Source organism: Paraphaeosphaeria sporulosa, assembly GCF_001642045.1.
Source record: "Paraphaeosphaeria sporulosa strain AP3s5-JAC2a unplaced genomic scaffold CC84scaffold_1, whole genome shotgun sequence".
NCBI lineage: Eukaryota > Fungi > Ascomycota > Dothideomycetes > Pleosporales > Didymosphaeriaceae > Paraphaeosphaeria > Paraphaeosphaeria sporulosa.
The window spans coordinates 3232215-3248179 of record NW_017253360.1 but is presented as its reverse complement, the minus strand read 5'-3'; the positions used below and the strand labels follow the sequence as shown (position 1 = coordinate 3248179).

Here is a 15965-nt window from a genome sequence, read left to right as displayed (position 1 = left end):
CTCCCTTGGCTGACCTCTCATAATACCGCCAGCCTCCATATAACTTGAGCTCAGCCAACCTTGTGCCTGGAGGCCGAAGTAGCCTAAGTACTAAAGTAGTAACCTCACTATTCCGAGCATACCGGTACACTAATCCCCTCGCTCCTGCCATCAGCTCCCCCGTTCAGCGCCACACCCGTAAGCATCGGCGCCGGTGCATGCCTGCTTGAGGCAACAAATGGTGTTCGCAGTACCTATCCATGTAGCACCGTCGGGCGTACGAGGGGCGCAGCTGCGCCGTGCGCACTGTGACATGAACGGCCGGTGGCCCTAATTGGATTGGGGTCAGATGAATGGCTGTGAGGTACGACCCACCATCAGCATGAGGCACAGTACTCGCAGGCAAGGGTGAGACGGCAGAAAGGCAGCCTGGCGGTTACCTGCGGCGGGGTCTGGTATAATAAAATGATGGAGGACGACAGTGTTAGGGTCCATGTGTCGCTCTTTCCTACTTGGACATATTGCACGTTGAATTGATCGACATTTAGAGCTTTACCTGCAGCGTCTTCTTCTCCCCAAATTGAGAACCACACCCACTTACATTGGTTGTACACCCAGTACGCTATAATTCGACGCACAATCCGTCGCCACACTTCTTCGAATCGGCGTCTTTCTTTCCTCGCACTCGATTATGTCGCTCTCGGCGCCCTACACCAATGCCATGCGCATTGGGCAAGGCTTCAACACGTATACCCAAGAGATCCGTCTCGAAAATGCGGTCGTCGTGGGAAAATCAAATCCTGTAAAGAAAGTCAGCCGCGACCTCCCACTCCCTTCGAGTGGAGCGATCCCTCTGTCGCCACCAGTAACTCCAGATGCGTCCGTCACCGCACATACACTCAGCGAGGTTCCCGCCGTGGTAATCAACGGAGTCCAGCAGCCAGAATCACACGAGATACCCAGAGCAGCGACGCCTTCTCCACCACCCACGCCTGATTTAGGTAGTGCATTAGACGTAGTCACTGCCCCTACCGGGGAGCTACCGTTCGAGATTCCAGCTGGACCGGCGCCAAAGACAAGCCAGAGCGTCACCTACTCTACCCGCGCGATCGAGAATGTGAGCGATATTATGGACGCGTTGAACATCTCGACGTCGATGAGCATCAAATACGGTACCATCCACGGCAACGGCAACGCGTCCTTCGTGAACGAGAACAAAGTCCTCGACAGCGAGCTGAACTACGTCGTCAGTGTGATGGTCAACAACGACGCGCAGTCACCGATAGAGGATATGGAATTCCAGGATATACCCGGGCTACCGTTGAACCGCTTTACTGAAGTATATGGCGACTCATTTATATCGGGGTTCACTGAAGGCGGAGAGTTCAATGCTGTTATCTCCATCAAGTTGAATGACAAGAGCAAGTACCGTTCGGTTAAGCAAGCCGTCGACGTGCAGCTCGCTGTCGGTCCCCCTACGCTCGAGATTGGCGCCAGCGAAGCCATTGCAAAGGAACATAGTGAAGCGCTAAAGAATACTGAGATCTCCATATCCGTGAACTGGGTTGGCGGTGGCGAAATCAAGAAGCCCACCGTACCATGGACGATCCAGAGCGTCGTGGCCGTTGCCAATGCCTTCCCCTCTATGGTTGCGCGCTCGAGTGCCCGCACTCAAGCTATACTTACCCGCTACACATCCTTGAGATCGTTCCAGACTTGGAAATGGACCAGGTTGATAGAAGAGAGAAGAATCTGGGACAGTGATCCGAGGAACCAGAAGGGTGGTGAGAATAACAAAAGTGGGAAGGAGCTGTATGAGGAGCCGGTCATCGTCCTGAACTACGTGCCTTGCGCGATCTATACAGCAGAGCTGTTTGATGCACTTATGATCTACAAGAAGCTGTGGAAGAAAATCGGGGAGATGCTGCAGAATCCGTCGCAGTACAAGATGAAGAAGGTACCGAGAACACTTAGGAGAGTCCCGTCTAGGGCAGAGTAAGTACACCTGGGTGGACTTCCAATTCCAGCTGACTTTGTGCAGTCTAAAAACGCCGCCCAAGAACCTCTCGCCCCTTCTGACTAGGGATGCGTCGAAGCAGGCCCTCCTCGTCAGTCCTGTCGCTAGCGATGATTCGCCCTGCCAGAACAAGAGCCAGGATGCGCTGGGGATGGAGCGTGCCTTCACCTTCGCCGTCGAGGAAGGCCATACCGGCTGGAATCTTCTGGAAAATAACGCACGTCAAGATCCGATCCCGCCTGAGCCTCTTGCGCTGAACGAAGCTCGACTGCTATGCCGAGAAGCGATGACACTGATCACGGAAGAAGCGTCTCGACTGGTGGACCACCCTCATCTAGCGTATGCGCAGTACGACCCCAAGACGAAATCAACACGGATGAAGCGTCCCAACTACGCCTATCCGGAAGTCTTGAAGGAGCGACTTCCCATCCCCATCCACAATAGCATCGTTTCTGACCTGTCTAATGACGGAGCCTACCTGAAAACCGCCGCCTACGTCCGGGAGGACAACATTTGGTTCGAGCCTGACATGGTGGGCGATCCAAAAGTCAGTGCAGACGATTTTCGCCAGAAATACGGAATGGGGGGGAAATACGAGGACTTCTCTTCTCTGGAGCTTACTGAGCCGCATGGTTCACGAGGTGCGAACCCGCTTCGTCGGATCGCGCTCCACCGGTACAGTCTCTCATCGCTCAAAAGCTGGATGTCCACGACAGCACTCAAGCAAGCGGAGAACGCCATCGGCGCCATTGGTCTTGCTCGCGTGCACGACAACCCCGGCGAGGCTGAAGGCGATGGATGCAACCACCATCTCGGTCACTTGCACTCCTCGGACAACGCATCAGACTTCAAGGCCCTTGACATCGGCGGTGTCGACATTACGAAGATTGAGATTGCGTACATTCCGGGATCAGGTTACATCGCTGGGTTGACATTCTTCGATCAGATTGACGGGCAGCAAACGGAGCGACTGAGATGGAAGCAATGGGAGGGCAAGGAGCCGCAGGGCCTGGTTCATGTGGTCAACGAGCCGCCAAACCGAGGCGATGGGACGGTGTGGGAGTTTGTAGGACTCGCGGGCTCATGGATCGATACGCTTGGGAAGGGCCATGTCCTGGCGCGGGTGTCTGGTATCTGGAAGAAGGCCGGCGAAGAGTGATGCTGTAATCATGGTGTCTTGATCTGGAAATTGTATAAGCGTCGCAATGTAGCAATGTAGTAGTCGCAGTTCAGCAGACGTCCGCCGACTTGGTCCGTTCGTATCGTGAATAATCCCTCGCATCGCAGTCGCAGCCTTTGGGAGGGCACTGCCGACTGAATGACGCACGCGCCAAACAATGCACCTTTATGTGCGGGCGATCCCCCACGCTCCTATCCTACAAACATACGTGCCTACATGCGCAGTGCATATCATACTGCCACCCGGATCACGCCCACGCACGGCATCTCGTTCCCACCATTTCTTCTCCACGCCCGTTCCCACAGCGAACTGGTCGACTGCGCGCAACCCGCGAGTAGCGACGCACCCGCGCGACCCACCGAATACCCAGACGCGCAAGCAAGCAGCCACTCGGCAGCGGGGCAGTTGGCGGCCAGCGAAAGTGACTCGCAGGGTGGTTTCGGCGCGGCGCCCGGCCCGCAGTCTAGACACACCAGGGCGAGGGGCCGAACGGTCTAGTACGCTTCCAGCGCAACCAAGACACCGCGGAGAGGGGAAGAACCGTAGGCCCTTGGGCGCGAGTGCTGAGGCGGCGTCCCAGGTGGACAAGCACGGAGCCCGAGGCGAAACGGAGCAACTATGTCAGTAAAGTGAGTGCGCTGTTATCCCCTTCTTGCTCTGCCTTTCCTTCCTGCCGCTGTCGTTGGGTGCTGCACCGCATCCCCTCCCCCTCCCAGCCCACGAACCACCTCCCCAGCTCTACCCGCTGGTGTTGGACCGCACCGCCCGTCTTGCGCCCGCGCCCATGGCCGCAGCGCGCAGGCACACCCCGAGCCACCATGGGATCCTACAAGCACAAGAAGAAGCCGTCTAACCGCAACAACAGCTGGGTTATGCTCGCTGAGGGCAGCGGGTACACACCCCTTCCCGGCGAGACGACGCTGTACCAGAGCCCGCCGCGCACCACGCTCAGCCTGCAGAGCCCGAGCCGGAACACACCCGCCGAGGCGTACAGTCTGCAGTGCAAGTCGGGCGTTATATATCTTACGAATCGGAGGGTATGTCTACAATCCTCCCTTTCCCGGCGAGTTCTGGAGACAAGTGCTGACACAGTCGACCGACAGATAATCTATCTTCCCGTCTCCCCTACTCCCACCTTCACCTCCTTCGCCGTCCCCATTCTCAACGTCTCCGACTCCCGCGTCACCGCCCCCTGGTTCGGCGCAAACAAATGGGAAGCCGCCATCACCCCCGTCTACAACGGCGGCATCCCCGCCTCGCACTCTGCGCTCGAACTCGTAATGGAGTTCAAGGAGGGCGGCGCCTTCGACTTCGCCACCACCTTCGAGCGGCTCCGCGAGCGGCTGCGGCACGCTGTCGATGTCGCTGCGTCGGTGGGATCCGCGGGCGACGGGGTCGAAGGAGACGGCAGGGGCGGGGGTGCGTTGGCCGGGGTCAATCTGAGTGGTGTGCATCTGGAGGATTTGCCCGCCTATGAGGAGCGTGGCGCGAGCGTGAGGGTGCCGGACAATCTACCGAGTCCGCCGTTGGGGAGGGGTAGCGTGGGGACACAAGGTACAGGCAGCACGGCGAACAGGAGTAGTCCAATGGGCAGCCCGAGGCAGGAGGGTTTCCAGGAACCACCGTCAGAGCCGCCGCCGGGGTACGAGGAGGTGCAGAGGGGGGGCGTGGCGGATGAGCTGGAGAGGAGGCTGAGGGGAAGCGTTTGATGCATGCATATGCGGGTCGAGGGTTGGGCTGAAGGGCTTGGTTCAGCGTGGCGTTTACGGACGGGTTTCACTGGTGATGTCTGCTTTGGATTCCCTAGATGTTGGATGGAGACACGGGATGCGGTGGCACGGTTGTGCGTGGACGCACTTGCTGCATTTCAGTGCAGCCGAGAATGAAGTCATGACAAGACTTTCCTACGGATACTCTATCCTACCCTCGTGAGCACCGGTGATGCACTGTCGTGTTCGGACTTTAATCTCGCATAGATCCTAACTTACTCCAGGGTGAAGTGTTACTCATCTGCCTGACCCAGGCCGTAGCGCTACTCCAGTCTTTACATCCCCATTAGAGCGTGGCATTGTCGATTGGTGGCATGTCACCCAGTGCATCGGGCCTTTTCCTTTCATTCCCAAGGCATGCCTGTTCCTTCACGCAAAAGAATATCGGTGGATACGAGTGCGACGGACTCTGGCTGGAAGGGGAGGGGTGCTGGGTAGAACGTCGGTGGTCAGCTGGTTTGTGGGAAAGCCGCGGAGATATGGCTAGAGGGGGGTGTTAGGGGGTGGATGGGAAGTCGAGTCTTTGGGATGAGGGGCAAATGGCTTATGGGCACAGGAGAATGGGCACAGGAGAATGGGCATGGAGAGAACGAGCAAATTCCGGTTGCTATTGTATAGTGGCCTTGAATCGGGTAGTACATCAGACCGGCACCGCAAACAAGACGTGGGTGGCCTGCTGACACAGTTTACAAACAAATACGCCTTTTCAGCAATCCTGATAGAGGAGACCGCACACTTGCTTGCCCTGTCCCCACATCGTCGTCGTCGCCTCCTCCAAGTTTTTTCCTCAAGGGATGTTGCCAGTCTTATTGTTGTCGGCTTCGTCATCTTCACCCGTCTTCACTCTCGTAGAACTCGTATTCGCTTTCGTCATCCCCCTCGAATCTGACAGCCAACCGCGGACCATTCCAAGCTCGAGTCGGCCTTGCCACTCAGCTTGTGCTATATCTGCACCATATGTGATCAGGAGATCAACTATAGCCCATCTTCCTTTATTTCCAGCCAGTATCATTAGATTCTGGTAATACCTACCCGCGCCATTTGGTGACGCGCCGGCTTGCAGTATAGTCGAGACGCGTTTCTTGGATGCGTGCTTGATAGCCACATTTAGAAGTGTATAGAAGTCGTGGAACAAGTAAGTCGAGCCCACATCGGGATCCTGCATGCTTGTATATCGTCTGTTGCATCACCCACTAGTAGAGCAAGCCTAGAATAGTATGGACGCCAGCTCCTGTATTCGGCGAAGTCAGCTCGAGGCAAAAGATCAGCGACAAGCTCGGCATCACCCACGGACGCAGCAGCAGCAACCTTCATCCTTGTGGTGACTTTCTCTCAGCATCCCTCGTGCACAATTCGGACTTGACTACGAGGGTTCTGACAAAAAGTGGGGATGTCGATGACTGGAGCGCACTCCTCTCGCCAACATGGATGGCTATAATACACTACAATCTTGTATAAAGCTTCTGTGTACTTGTCATTGGATTGGGCATCAGCATGTCCCTTGGCGGCAACGCAGTCCGCTGAATTAGAACTGGCTGAAAGACATCTTGAAGAGGTGGTAAATGAAATTTGGGGTTTGTTGGGTGAAGATATCGTGTTCGATCTCGTGGGCAAACGTGCCTAGCTCTGCTAGTAAGCACCCGTGCAGGCAGGAAAATCCAACATACGGCAGATGGAGAGTAGTCACGGAGCCTTCAAGGCTTCTTCTTCGCCGTAAGCGCTGACTGCATCGTGAACTATATGTTGAAACCATTCGATGGGAAGATTCAGGAGTTGCTCTCCTCCGTGTGGTTCATGAGTTCCGTGAGTAAACTGCAGGGCGCTTTCGTGCTTGGGGGATGGCTTCATGGCGGACATTGGAAAATTTGAATCGCCGACAGCGAGTGGGTGAGAGGCTTTATAATCACACGGCAGGCGCTGGACGGGATATTCTGCGCTTGCACCCTCACCCGGACGCGTGTTGGACTGCCAGTGGTGTGTCGGGCCACCACAAGAGAAGCCGGGTCTGCACCTGGCGAAGTTATTAAATCGTACAGTTTTAATAAGATCTTTTGTTTATATATTTTTAAATGAATGGTTTGGTGAAGCGTGGCTGAGAACGAGTAGAAGCCATTTATCCATCGATTTCGAATTCTTTCTTCGTAACAACGTACAATTTTTTCCAAGGCGGCACAACACTGAAAGAGTACAATGGCGATGTGTCGCACCTTCTCCTCTACTAGACAAGGGGACAGAAACATTTTGATAGGCTTAGGCAATTACCAAGCTAATGGGACACTTTCGGGATGCCTCACTCTTCCCGATTGCAAGCTTTCTTTGAACTGTTCCATGTTCATGGTAGGGAACGAACGTGTTGCAGATAAATGTGTTCAACGGAAAAACGGTATAGGTGACGGAAGCGGACAATTTGAACTTGATGGAGGAAAGTGAGTTCAAGTCCTTGGCGTCGAGATCCTGCTAGGTCGAAGTGACATCCCAGGACGTGGGTCTTCTCGAGGTCCCTGACTTATGCCAGCTACATGCGGCGATGATCGTTGAAGCGATGGTTTTCACAAGCTCTCATCTGGGGGGGCATGGCTCGCACGTTCAGGCATTAGATCTGCAATGCTGGGGTATATATCGCAACCAAATACATCAATATCCAACCAATATCCTCACTCTCGTTCCCTGCACCCAAAAAAACATCTACCTCATAGAGCAATGGCCAAAACCATCGCAAGGAGACCCATCCAGCTGGATCCTTGAAGTATCGCGCTGTACGCCCCGCTTTCCCCGCCCGGCCCCGAACCCGACGACTGCTTCAAGTTCGGAAACTCCCTGTAGAAGTCCGCCCAGTACGCCTCAGTGTGGTTCTTCATGAGATCCGGCTTCGGACCGCTCGACTTCCACGTCACGGTCAGGTTATTCGGTCGCGCGGGGTGCACGGTGAACGGCTCGGTTGCGAAGTACCAATCACCGTCGCCGTTGACAGTGGCTACGCGTTCGGGGGTGCCGTCCTTGGAGACGCCGTAGGTGTCGCTTCCGGGGTATCTGCATCCGAAGGGTCAGCTGTGAGCACTGGTGCGATCACATATATGAGGGGACGCACAACTCAAACCAACACAGGTCCCCGGTCGTCTTATTGTTTGCAAAGAAGTCCCCATGAAACCATATAGGATTGCGCCCAGGGTTGAACCCATTGCCGAACATATCCGCCGCGCTACTGTAGAGCGGCATCTGCTCCCACGTCTTGTCAGGCGCGAGATGGCCTACCGTCGAGTTGAAGTCGCTGTTCAAGGGCTTGATCGTTGAGCCTGCCTCCGTGGATCCAGTGCAACGATACACCAGGAATGACATGAGGCTTCCGGGCGTACTCCAACCCCCAAACATGCTATCCCCGGCCGAGAAATTCATTGTAGCTGTGGCTTTGCCAGAGGTATAGTCTGATATGGATCCGTTTAGCGGCGGAGGAAACGTAAATTGTGCGTTGATGCATGGCGACGAGGCAAGGAAAGATAATGTGAGTGTCGCGATAGGTGCTGGGAGCAGGTGGAAGCGCATTGTGACGGCTTTGTCGTCGTGTGTATTTTTGTGGAGGTGAGGCTGGGTTTAGGGATCGTCTGAAGTTGTTCCAGATGAGACCCCACGCTACTCCGCATGCAGTGGCGCTAATAATACCACGTCCATGGTACTTGGCTTTGTCTATTTCAGTATTCCCTCCTTAAACAACCGTCATACCCCATAGACGTGTATCAGAAGACTGCGGTGCTCCGCTCTACTATGTCTTCGCACCACAACGCGTCACTAGCCTCCGAGATGCGGATTACGGATCAGAATCTTCGGCGCCTAGCGTGCCGGCGTTCCGTCACGCTTTACAAAAGCCAAGCTTCGACCCACAATCTTATCAATCTGTTTAGCCACATTCTCATCTTATCTGATTGCGTGTTGTTGGCGAACCATGCCCGAGCATCTAAAGGTTCCAGAACAGAGCATGGGAGACGATTGTACTTCTAGCCAGGGGGCACATCAGAGTCAGTATGATGCAATCAATTTATTAAGATCAAAATTGAATTAAACTCGTCAGTATCAAAACCTGTCGGTCAAAGCGATGTTGCCAGTGAAGTGCTCTCCGCAGCTGGTATCGATCTGAGTACGGACGATTCCCATCTACCATGCTTGACTATTCGAATGTGGACGATAGGTATCTTCTTCACACTCCTAGGCTGCGGTCTCAATACTTTGTACACGCTTCGCTTCCCGTCCATCTCTCTTACACAATCGGCTGTACAATTTCTAGCATTTCCGATAGGCAAAGCCTGGGAATTGGCCATGCCGGATTGGACGTTGCCAATACTGCGGTGGAGATTGAACCCAGGCCGATTCAACAAGAAGGTACTACACCTGGAACTAGGTTCAAGACGTGGCTGAAAAGGTGTTGTAGGAGAACATACTCATCTACATCATGGCCAACCTCAGCTTTTTGACTCGCCTCAGTGCTGATGTACTCACGGAACAGCGCATCTTCTTCGGCTACAAGACTGGCTGGGGATTTGAGATGCTCATCACGCTTGCGACGATACTGTTCGGGTTCTCGATTGCTGGGATTTGTAAGACCGTCGTTGTGGACCCGCCAGCTATGGTGTACCCTGGCGTCTTCGCTAATACTGCGTTGAACGATGTTCTGCATGGAGGTAAACAACGACAGGAAGACTCCAAACCTCTGTGGTGTTCCTCGAGATACTCGTTCTTCGTCGTGGCCTTCGCGGCCTCCTTCTGCTGGTACTGGTTCCCAGACTTCATCTTTCCGGCACTGGGGTATTTCACCTTTGTGTGTTGGGCGGCACCAAAGAACAATGTCGTCAATCAGCTCTTTGGTATGAAGAACGGACTTGGGCTCTTGCCAGTCACTTTCGATTGTGAGTATATTGCCAAACCCTGGGGTTAAGATTGACCATGTCCAGGGTCCCAGATAGCCTACATTGGCTCACCACTTGTGGTCCCGACTTGGGCGATTTCCAATGTCCTTGCAGCCTTGGTGATCTGGGTCTATATTGTGTCGCCTGCGCTCTACTACACCAACACTTGGAATTCCGCTTACCTTCCTATTCAGAGCAACTCTGTGTTTGACAACACCGGGCGAACTTACAATGTCAGTAGGATTATCAATAAGCAAGACGAATATCAACTCGATCCGGTCAAATATGCGAATTATTCCCCGGTAAACTCATACGATGAATGCCACTAGGCTCCTGCTAATATTGCTCGGTAGATCTATCTTCCCGTAACGTATGCCTTGAACCAATTCGGCCTGGCCTTCGCCACAGTACTCTCACTCTTCGTATGGATTGCGCTCGAAAAGCGCGATCAGGTCTTCCATGGCTTGAGATCAGGATGGAGATCAATCAGAATGACGCTCGAGCACAGCCCCATGCAAATCGAACGGGGGCAGCCGCTTGCATGTCCCCCGGCTCCAACATGGTGGTACTGGATCACTGCACTTATCTCCATAACTCTCGCCATCTTCTCTTGCGAGTACTGGAAAGTGCAACTGCCGTGGTATGGTGTGCTTCTAGCCTTCGCCATATCAACTGTATTCTTCATACCCGTACGTCCCAGTATGCACCTGTAACTTTCCACCGAAAAATAACGACACGCCAGCTCTGCATCATCTACGGCACCACGAATCTCAGAATCAACATCGACATCTTCTGCCGTATCATCGCCGGCTACATCTGGGAGGGCCGCGTGCTAGCCAACGTCTGGTTCTTCAACCTCGGCTACATTTCCGGCATCAAAGCATTACAGTTCTCACAAGACTTCAAGCTAGGCTATTACTGCGGCGTAAGTTTTCCCCTATTCTTCAGCCCAGCGCTTTGTAAACTCACACATCCTTCAGATTCCCCCACGCGACCTCTTCACCGTCCAACTTACAGCGCTCTGCATCGCGACCCTCTCCCAAGTCGGCGTCCTTAACTGGGCTCTTACGAACATCAAAGATGTCTGCACCGCCAATGCGCCCAACGGGTTCACCTGCCCCTTCTCGCGAACACACTTCAATACCAGCACTATCTGGGGCGCTGTGGGTCCTCGCCGCTTTTTCTCACCTGATGCGACATACCATAGTCTCCTCTACTTCTTCGTCCTCGGGCTGGCCCTCCCAGTGCTAGTATACCTCCTCAAACGCCGCTATCCGGCGAGCTTCTGGAAACATGTGCACGTACCGCTGCTGCTTGGCGGGCTAAACTATCTGCCTCCTGCATCGGGGACAAATTATGGGAGCTGGGCGGCTGTCGGGCTTGTAGTTGGTGTCTACGTCAAGCGAAGGCATCCCGCGTGGTGGAAGCAGCATAATTTTGTGCTGAGTGCGGCGTTGGACAGCTCTGTCGCCATCGCCGCAGTTATTATTTTTTTCGCTGTTTTCTGGACAAGTGCAGCTGATAAACTGGCTTGGTGGGGCACAGAGGTGTACAAGGTGCGCACGTCGTCAATGTTAATTTTGGGTCGAGATACTGACGACACGCAGGAAACGTGCGATTGGAAAGCTTGTCCCTACAAGACGGTTGCCAAGGGTCAAACTTTTGGCCATTGAAATAAGGGACCTGAGTCGGCCAAACATTCGACATCAAGTGAGGAGACTCAATCTTGGTTAACATCTTGCAATATGCTATAATAAATCTTATTGACCTCTAGTCTCCGTCCTCACGTGGATTATCAAGTGTGTTATTAGATGAAAACATCTAAAAGTTCGGAGCAGTGACGTCCTTCGCAGTTCATTCCGGCTGCTCAATTCTCCTCGCTGCTACAGGCAAGAATCGAACTTGCAGCCGTAAGTCAGCGGAGAACACTATAATCCAAACTGATTCGTTCATCCACTCAGTACCTTCCTGATAATTGACTTGTGGGTGTGGACACCTTTAGAAGCGTTCGACATAGCGAGGGCATTGGTGTCATAAACATTTGGTACCAGAAATTCCGCCAAAAGAGAGCAAGACCTAGGCAGGCATTCGATTTTACTCCTTCATCTATCTCCTTGTATCCATTATGATAATCATCACCAAAGACGTTTTCTCGGGCAGGGTACCAAGGTGTATTGAGGTCTTGAGGACAGAAGCAAAATGGTTCGCAATTACGCGTGTCGGTGCACAGGGATCGACAGTAAAAACTGAAACCTAGTAGGCTGTGGGAACAAGCACGATAGATCATCAAGCTACAATCGTGCGAGTGTATAGCAGAATGATCATCTGCAAGCGTTGCATGATGAGTGGAGGTTATAGCACCCTAGCTCCGCCTCTCTAATGACATCATCTCGTTACATTAAGTTGGCTATACTAAAGATCTGCCTAATAGATTTTCTGACTCATTCTGAAGGAAATCAGGAACGTTGTTGGAGCCTTCCTCGGAGCCCATCGGCCTGATTTCCACTGCGCCAGCTTCCAACAATCGTGCCTCTATCTTTTCGCGAATGATATCCTCAATACCAGTGATTATCTCATGAAAACCTATATAATTGCCACCAAAGCTTCTGATGATGTGGAGTGGGTTGACCCCATGGAGGTGGTTGAATCGTGCTGCCATGAGCGATCTTGGTGCCCAAGCTGGCCAAATGCCCCCGAGGGCATTAGGATCTGCGCCTGCACTCAAAAGCGCTTCGACGCCGATAAGATCCCAGCATAATACAGTGATCTGAAGAGGGGTTACAAAAGCTCCATTTGGACCGTTGGCGCATGCTCCTGAGCGCAGCAACCCCGCAACTGTACAAGATCCCATGCAATCGTGATGGATGTGACTGCCGATGTATAATTGCAGGAGGGCCTAGAGATCAATATAGGTTATTTAGAAGTCTGACATCAAGTTAAGAATGAGAGAGAAGGTGGCTGGCTGTCTCGCTGCCCACTGTGCAACCAATTCTGGAAAACACCCTATAAATTTGTAGGTGTCATCGTCTAGGTTCAACAGAAGAACGAGAGTCTTTCAAATATCAAGTGGTTGTTTAAGGACTGCTAGCGTGGAATGTCTCCTTGCGAAGGCGACCGCAAGGTGAGGTTCATTACAACCGCCTGCTGCAGTAAGCAAGTTCAAGAAAACCGCGGCGTGGGGTTCCGGTGTTTGCTTGTAGGAAATGTCCCAGAACTGGTATTTAACATACAACTCAGCAAAGATTGCAGGTCTGCCATGGAAAGCAGATCACAAAGGATCCCATAGTTCGACTTATAAGGGCTGACGAGTTCTTCACTGAGCTCCATCAAATTCGGATCCGAAGAGATAGACTCGGGCCAGAGGCTGAGCTGCAGCGCAGAAGAAACGCCACAATACAGCTTGAAATCTGCATCCAGGATCACTGTGGTCAAAATTCGAAGCTTTCCAGTAGTCTGTTATAGCCAATGCTTGACGGAGTGCGATCTCCGCGAACTTGTCTCGTAATCTTTCCTGCCCAAGAGCAAAGAATCCAACTTTCTTTTGACGGATGGGAGGCGACTCTAGGTACTCTTTGACAGTATAGTGTGCAAAAGCGACCGTATTCCGCTGGTACCCTTCGCTACGCGTTTCTTCTTGCCCAACCATGATAAGGCAACCACAACACTCACGCAAGCTTTCAAAATCGTACCATAGATTGATGTATTGGGGAAAAGGATCCAAGGTAATTTGCTGGACAGCTTGGACTAGTGTGCCGAGAGCAATGTTGGTTCCGAATAGGTCATTGTGGTACATGAGCCAGTTGAAAACTTGCTGCACCGACAGCCAACCATCCTCGGGTATTGCGAGAAGAACACGCTCGCACGTTTCATAAAGAGTCTTTGGGAGGTTCGAAAGGGCCGCCTTGAAGGTGGGACCATTAGGCTTTAGTCGTTTCAGAATGTCCAGTTGGCATACAGCCCAGCAGAACCTGCATGCTAGTAAGCTACAGTAGCACATACATTGGTGATGTAATACCCGCATCCCCTCAGCCTTCTTTGGAATGAGCTCTTGCAATTCACACTTCAGACCCTCTGGCCATCGTCGGTACCTTTTATCTGATGAGACTGTTGAGCGGACCAGCGTCTTAATATCCCCTTCCACGAATTCATTCGACATCGTGATTGGTACAGAACACACACTTCCAAAACCTGCTCAATGTCAACAAACTGACGACAAGTCACGATCAAGCTTAGAGCAGAGAAGCGAATGTCTGTGGAGAGATCCTGGATAACGCAGAGCAGGTCTACTCGAGGCATGCTCTCATCCACAGCGTCGAGGACGATATAAACTCGCTTGAACCCTTCTATGGCACTAGGCAGGACTGAGAGAAGGCTTGGCAGAGTGTGTTTTTACCCGACTTGTGTATATTCAGAGGATCGTCGGGAACTGTCCTGGATTATCTGCAAATTTGACCTATGACCCAACGTAGGAAGTGTGATGACTCGTCTTGATCATGGCCGAAATAGTAGTAGTAGTACACGTGGCCGAGTCTCGAGCTCTCACTGGAAGAAGCGGTGCAATGATTTTCAATTTCTTCTGCCAAATAAGAAGCCAAAATCGACTTTCCGGCCCCGGGGATGCCGTAGATCCACAAGCAAAGGTGCTTTCCTTCTAGCAAGAGAGGCCATTGAGGGGTTCGGAGCATCCAAAAACCAGTTCCAGGCTCATAAAGCCTCAGAGAGCGATTGTGAATGTCTGAGGGATTGGTGGTGGCAAGCCACTTGTAAATTTCTTGCTGCTCGCTGTCTGTCTGAGCCTCCGATGATTCCAACACAATAATGTGGATTGCTCTGTTTATCCGTTCAGCCTTCCGCTTGATATCTTTCAGGTCGTGGCTACAACACGGTCAGATCTCGACTTTACCAAATAACATTGACTGGAGGTATACACGAAATCCGCAGTGAATGCGAGATTAATCGACACCTTGTGCTGCATGATCTCCTGCAGTACCCTTTTCGCTCGTCCCGCTCTCAGCGGCCACACCAGGGTTGCCGCAGTGGCATTGAGCTTACGCCGATTTGACCTCTGATCATTCCCAGGAACAGATCTAGGAGAAAACTAAATCTCGAGCTCTTTCAAGGCCTCCTTGCAACCTTCAATTGGACCCGTAACTCTAGCAAGTTGATCCATTAAGTCCAAACTAGCGACATTAGGATGTGTCAGGTACTGCAGACTCATGGCAATCGCTTTGAGCGTCGATACCTCGATGAGTATTACACGGAGCTCTTGAGGTGCCCCATCAACCGAATCGATATAGAACCGGCAGAGTGAGTTGATTGTCTTAGAGATCTGGACAATGGCGATGATACTGCCCACCACTCCAAGGGTCTCGTCGACGGGCATCTGACGGTCCATCCAATTGGGACGGAAGAAAGAGGAGGCAGGAGAAACGAGCTCGGCGCTAGAAGAAGTTGGATAGAGAAGGGTGCATGCCGTGGCAGCTAATCGGAGGCTGTGCGATGCAGCCTGGTGCGACAGCATGCGTCAGTATGAGGCAGACCGCGCAAATGACGCCTCACCTCAGCTCTGCAGTCTTTTCAGAAACGCCTCTATTCATTCACCGATCACGCTTACACTGACTAGAAAACTCACAAAAAACTTGATTCAAACAAAGCTTCATATCATTTACCTCCGCACCCCTAACTATTCTCAACTATGTTCCAATATAACGAATCGAGTCATCATTCCGTCATCAATCGTGCGAGCCGTGCCGCCTGGTAGTCTAATCGCGAAAAGCAAATCGGCCAGGCATTCCACTCCCTGGAGCAGATGCCCATCGGGCTATGCCATAACAATAGTTTGCTTCTGGCTTAAACCATCCCCTCCCTCGCAGCGGAGTAACAGTGAGTAACACTCTTGTTCAGTTCGTCATGTCTGCCTGCTTCGCAAGACACGTTGTATCCATCAATCATACTGGCTTAGCCAGCCCAGTCCAAGTAGACCTAGATCCCATGCCGCCCAAAGGAATGACCAGACTCCGTTCGCCACCCAATGTTCTCAAACACCTCCGTCAGCCCTCTCAACTCCCCAAACGCCAAAAAGTGGAAAAGTCCTCAAACACCGTAGCCATGCAAATATCTCGTGC

The 15965-nt window shown here is 52.6% G+C and overlaps 5 protein-coding genes across 5 annotated transcripts; 3 read left to right on the top strand and 2 right to left on the bottom strand.

The window, feature by feature from the left end:
• The first annotated feature begins 359 nt into the window (after nucleotides 1-359).
• On the top strand, nucleotides 360-2342 carry CC84DRAFT_112399 (uncharacterized protein). Its single transcript, XM_018175670.1, has 2 exons — nucleotides 360-1974; nucleotides 2040-2342. The coding sequence occupies exons 1-2, from the start codon at nucleotides 671-673 to the stop codon at nucleotides 2056-2058; spliced, it is 1323 nt and encodes a 440-aa protein (XP_018042673.1). The 5' UTR covers nucleotides 360-670; the 3' UTR covers nucleotides 2059-2342.
• A 1652-nt stretch (nucleotides 2343-3994) lies between these two features.
• On the top strand, nucleotides 3995-4885 carry CC84DRAFT_1079355 (uncharacterized protein; the record flags this gene model as incomplete). Its single annotated transcript, XM_018173844.1, has 2 exons — nucleotides 3995-4213; nucleotides 4280-4885. 2 exons carry the CDS (start codon nucleotides 3995-3997, stop codon nucleotides 4883-4885), a joined length of 825 nt encoding a protein of 274 aa, XP_018042672.1.
• Nucleotides 4886-7436: 2551 nt separating this feature from the next.
• CC84DRAFT_1159647 (uncharacterized protein) lies at nucleotides 7437-8684 on the bottom strand. The gene is made up of 2 exons (XM_018177288.1): nucleotides 8034-8684; nucleotides 7437-7975 (listed from the first exon to the last, which is right to left on the bottom strand). The coding sequence occupies exons 1-2, from the start codon at nucleotides 8483-8485 to the stop codon at nucleotides 7636-7638; spliced, it is 792 nt and encodes a 263-aa protein (XP_018042671.1). The 5' UTR covers nucleotides 8486-8684; the 3' UTR covers nucleotides 7437-7635.
• A 198-nt stretch (nucleotides 8685-8882) lies between these two features.
• Nucleotides 8883-11513, top strand: CC84DRAFT_1183011 (OPT superfamily oligopeptide transporter; the record flags this gene model as incomplete). The annotated part of the gene is made up of 8 exons (XM_018180659.1): nucleotides 8883-8955; nucleotides 9009-9316; nucleotides 9366-9840; nucleotides 9886-10142; nucleotides 10194-10529; nucleotides 10583-10765; nucleotides 10821-11396; nucleotides 11448-11513. 8 exons carry the CDS (start codon nucleotides 8883-8885, stop codon nucleotides 11511-11513), a joined length of 2274 nt encoding a protein of 757 aa, XP_018042670.1.
• Nucleotides 11514-12921: 1408 nt separating this feature from the next.
• On the bottom strand, nucleotides 12922-14023 carry CC84DRAFT_1201335 (uncharacterized protein). The gene has a single exon (XM_018181716.1). It carries the CDS (start codon nucleotides 13994-13996, stop codon nucleotides 13154-13156), a length of 843 nt encoding a protein of 280 aa, XP_018042669.1. The 5' UTR covers nucleotides 13997-14023; the 3' UTR covers nucleotides 12922-13153.
• Between the last annotated feature and the right edge of the window lie 1942 nt (nucleotides 14024-15965).